The sequence below is a fragment of the Penaeus japonicus genome, unplaced genomic scaffold (genome assembly GCF_977035675.1).
Source record: "Penaeus japonicus unplaced genomic scaffold, GWHDUDI00000001_assembly GWHDUDI00000007, whole genome shotgun sequence".
In the NCBI taxonomy this organism is placed as follows: domain Eukaryota; kingdom Metazoa; phylum Arthropoda; class Malacostraca; order Decapoda; family Penaeidae; genus Penaeus; species Penaeus japonicus.
Window position 1 is genome coordinate 11,204,367 of NW_028234409.1, and position 5,000 is coordinate 11,209,366.

Here is a 5,000-nt window from a genome sequence, read left to right on the forward strand (position 1 = left end):
CCGGGGGCTTACGGGGGGCTCTGACAGGATATTCTCGAGAAGAGCCCATACACTTGCTGCCATGACCGAAATATTGACGATTAGAAAAGGGGGGGCGGGGGGGGAAGGGCCTTCGGGGTTCCTCCTCCAATGAAAATGCGGGGAGGTTGGCGACAGGCTGTGTCTCAGATACTTTTTTTTCTTTCTTCATTCTTGAAAAAAAAAAAAAAACGAAAAGAAAAGAAGAGAGAGACGAGTTCTGGTACAGTAAAAAAAAAAGAAAAGTTTTCCCCCCAAAAAAAGAAAGAAAGAAAAAATATTCAACGCTAAAATAAATAAAGAAAGGATGGAAGAGGAGGATGAAGTGACCTGCTTTATTCATCCAACGAGAATACTGTAGAAGGGGAGAGCTTCAATATCCTGAAGCCACCGGTATGCAGCCAGGTGATGATACTGTCCAGTCACAACTCCAAAGCAGATTTTGAGGTTCGAGGAAAGAGAGAGAGAGAGAGAGAGAGAGAGAGAGAGAGAGAGAGAGAGAGAGAGAGAGAGAGAGAGAGAGAGAGAGAGAAGAGAGAGAGAGAGAGAGAGAGAGAGAGAGAGAGAGAGAGAGAGAGAGAGAGAGAGAGAGAGAGAGAGAGAGAGAGAGAGAGGGGGAGAGAGAGAGAGAGAGAGAGAGAGAGAGAGAGAGAGAGAGAGGAGAGAGAAGAGAGAGAGAGAGAGGGGGGAGGGAAAAGAGAGAGAGAGAGAGAGAGAGAGAGAGAGAGAGAGAGAGAGAGAGAGAGAGAGAGAGAAAGAGAGAGAGAAAGAGAGAGAGAAAGAGATAGAGAGAGAGAGAATGAGAGAGAAAAAGAGAGAAAGAAAGAGAGAGAGAATAGAAGAAGGAATAGATCTGTCTGTCTGATTTTGAGATATTTCCCTCGAGTATAATTGTCTATAGTTCTTCCTCCTCGCTTTTTTATAGTTCGATTAATGGGAGAAACTCAGTCGGAAATGCGATCGAGGTATAGTGTTTTTAGGATTTCGTTTTATTCGTAATGGCGTACCTGCACACACACACACACACACACACACACACACACACACTCACACAAAACACACACACACACACAAACCCACATGCATACATACATAAAACCCGAAAACAATATAACATTTTTTTTTTTTTTAAGCAACCTCCCCTTTTTTTCTTCTCTTCTTTACGAGTTGTAAAAGATGGAAGTTATCCCTCGAGTTCCTCTGTCAAACATCAACATAATGTTGCCAACAATGGGGAATCTGCTAATGAAAAAGCTTGTGTCTCAGTGATTAAAAAAAAAAGCTATTCACATTGTGGGTATTGTGGGTAGAGCCCCCACCTCCCCTCCCCCTCCCCCTCCCACACACCCTCACCCTACCTCTCCCTCTTTTCCCCTTTCCCCACTCGCCCTTCTCCTTCCCCCCTCCCCCCTCCTCCTCCCTCTCTCCCCCTCTCCCGGTTCCTTCCGCTAAGGAGTCTCAAGAGAAATCCCGTGGAAATATTGTCTTACGTAGCTATAAGGCACAACTAGAAAATAAGAAAGGGGGGAAAATGTACATTTGTCCGAAAACGACTCGAGTAACATTACAACAATTCGTTTATATGCAATTTTTAGTATGTGTGTTTGTTTTGTATTATTATTCCCCGCTATTCTTCTTGTCTATAAGATTATTTTCGTTTATGCCTGTGTGACCATTAATAACAATAGAGAAAAATAATAACGTTGATTAATAATCAAAATAATTTCGCTTTTTAATGCTAAAACACGTTAGCATAAAAAATAACGATAATTTCACAAGAAGCATAAAGTCCATTATGGAAAGCATCAATAACATACAATAGCAGTAATAATAATAATAACAATAATAATGTTTTCGACGGATTCCGCCACTGCCGAGAACCCGAAGCCAAGCAAGAGCAGATGCAGAGAGAGCCCCGGCGGTACATTGTTCCGGATGCGTCTCGCACTAACGTTCAATTTTTGGCACTGCGGTCCGAAGCCAAGGGGGGTGGGGGGGAGGGGGAAGAGGGGAGGAGAGGGGAGGGGAGGGGTGGGGAGATGTGCGTATGTGCGTGCGGGGGGAGTAGGGATAGGCAAGGGGTAGGGGGGTGGGGGTGCAGACAGACCTATCTTTTGTGTGGTTTTTATATATATACCTCCTACCAGCCACTACCGTCCCCTCCCCTCCCCTCCCCTCCTACCCCTTTCTCTCTTGATTCTTTGTCTTAGCGCATCCGAGCATGAGTCCTTACCCGGATGTCGCTCTAAGGGAAAGGGAGGGAGGGAGAGGGGAAGGGGTGAGGGGTGAGGGGTGTGCGGGAGGGGGAGGGGGGGAGGGGAAGAGTAGGGAAACAAACAGAACCACAAAGATGGAGAAAAACAAGTGAACAGATGTGTGCGTGTGCGTTCGGGATGGTGTGGACAAGAGGGAAAAATAATTAAGAGAAAAGACCCGATGAATATAGTCCATTTTTCCGTCTCTTTCACTCCTTAAATCAACGCATTCTGTTTTGAATGAGGTCTGCCATGCCAATCACAAATCGAAGTTTCTCCTTCGTCTGTATCGGATCTTGGGTTCTCTCGCTGTGTGTGTCGAAAGAGACTAATTCACTCTTGTTGTGAATCAAAACTGATAAATACTAATTCTTAAATATATGTCCATTTTTTTCTGGCATATCCTTGCCACCTAAATTTCGAAGACGAAAACAAAACAAAAACAGAAGAAGCGTTTAGAGCGTCCAAAACTTTCCGCGCATTTTAAAAGCGATCCGAATTCCGTTTCCTACATCTACAATTTTCTCCAGAAACAGTTCCTCTACAACCACGAATCTTCTCCTCCAGCTCCGTGAACAAAAGCGTCAAGGCTGTGCAGCAACAAGTCCGTGCTCACGCGCGCGCTCTCCCCCCGATAAGAGCCAGCCATCAGCCGAAGCGAAGACATCGTTGGCGAACGTAAACAAATCAGTTCCGAACATTGAGAAGCAGTTTGTCTCGGGGCTTCGGAGGCGGCGGAGGCAGTGTCGGACGGTTAAAAAGACTCAACGAAGCTCAAACAGGTCGTTTTGTGGGTGTAATGAGGCGGTCCCACCCTCCGCCGCCGTCTGTCCCGCCACCACTTGCCTGATTAAAACGGACAACACGCTTCTGCTGCTGCTGCTGTTCCTATTTGCTGTTGCTTTCGGGGTTTGTGTTGTTGTTGGAGGTGTAGTTTTGTTGTATTGTTCTAGTTTTGTGAGGATCTATGAGCGCTTAGTATGTTGTGATATATAAAAGTGCCACTCTGAGTTTGTTTGTTTTTAACCCATAGTCTGAAGGTTGTATGCCGTTACAAGAGTGATGAATCATGATGATGCAAAGCGAATTAAAAAAGAGAAGAAGTAAAAAAACAAAACAAATAAACAATCTAACAAGAAAATGACGGAAAAGGAGACGCAAATCCTATATGCGCGGCCTATTTCAAGATGTAATACCTTATCGCCGTTGAATTTCGGACGCGGCCGAATTTCTTTTTTAAAGTAAGAGAGGTATTGCAAGGTAGCTCAGCTCTACAGACGATTTAATTGATTCAGTTGATTTAGATGACCAGCGACGACAATTAGACGATAAATAACGATATATATAGAGAGGACCCAAGGACGACGAAAGACCCAAGCATTTCGTCGTAGAAGCCACACTGAAAAACAACAACAAAAAAACAACGAAAAAGGGGTACTTACCTATCGATGATGACTGGATCTGAAGGCGTTTCGTTGCGGTTTCCACAGCTCTTCTTGTCACAACACCGGCTGAAGGAAAGGGAGAGAGAGAGAGAGAGTTAAGTCAAGATCACAAGGTTTATTCTTCGTTCATCATTTACGCGGTATAATATGATATAAGATTTACCTCCGTGTCTGTATAATCCAATTAAGATTAACCCAGAACAACGAGACATGATTAAATCCATGCGTTCATCCTCTTCTTGACCAAACCCAAGAGACCGAACGCAAGAGCAGACATGGCGGAGACCACGAGGCTTTGACAGGATTTATTAGCTCCTCCATATTACCACAAGACCGTGTGAACACCTGGACGTTAATTTCTCCAGCGTTAGAATATCACGGCCACCCATTTACCTCCGCCTGTCTTTCCGTCTGTCTGTCTCGATCTGTCTGTCTCTGTCTGTCTGCCTGTCTGTCGCTATCTCTGACACTCCTACGTTATAAATCTGCAAATCGCATTGCGCTGGACTGCTATACGTCAATGAGAACTCACAGGCACGCATATACGCCCCGTCCTTAATATGAAGGAGGTCCACATGTAGCCAAAATGAACAAAGGACATTAGGGCCCAGCGTAATCCAATTCTGGTAAGGGCTCTTGAACCGTTTCAAAGGACGTGCGCATATGACCCTAAGCCGAATTAACCCTTTATTGGGATCCGAATCGTGAGGATAAGATTCCGTATTGCATTTCGCTTCCATTCAGCAAGATTCAGTGCTAGTTTCGATCCTTGTGATGTGGTAATATCAATGTTTTAGTTCCCATGGGGGTAGGGCGAGCGGAGGGAAGAAAGAAAAACATGCAAGGATACCTCTTCCCTCTCCCCGCGCCCCCCTCCTCCCCTCCTCCCCCACCCCTCCTTTTCTTCCCCCTCTCCATTCCTTCCCTCCTACCTACACCCATGCCTTCCCTCCTACGCCCCTCTCCACTCCCCCCCCCCATCCCTATCCTACTGTAATCCAAGAGGAACGCGTATAAGACCGCTGCCGACGTTGGCACGACCTCCCGAATAAGGCACCGCCCCCTTCGCCTCCTGTCTGACGAAGAGCTACCGCGCAGACAGCCACGAGGGCCCTTCAAGCGGGTGGAGAAGGGACCTCGCCGCGCCAGACAGAGTGCTCTTCATGCCGTGGCCGAAGGAAGGGGGGAGGGAGGCTGGAGGATGGACTGCGGAGGACCTGAGGGGGAGGGAGAAGGAGGGAGGGAGAGGGAGGGGGAGCTCCAGTTGGAGGATGAAGGATGG

General features: G+C 46.6%; 1 protein-coding gene across 1 annotated transcript in view; it reads right to left on the bottom strand.

The window, feature by feature from the left end:
* The window catches only part of kn (EBF transcription factor knot), a 162,534-nt gene that overhangs the window by 86,058 nt on the left and 71,476 nt on the right, over positions 1-5,000 (bottom strand). Inside the window, exon 6 of the mRNA XM_086538188.1 lies at positions 3,716-3,784. Coding sequence (XP_086394314.1) covers positions 3,716-3,784 — 69 coding nt within the window. The remainder of the gene's footprint in view (positions 1-3,715; positions 3,785-5,000) is intronic.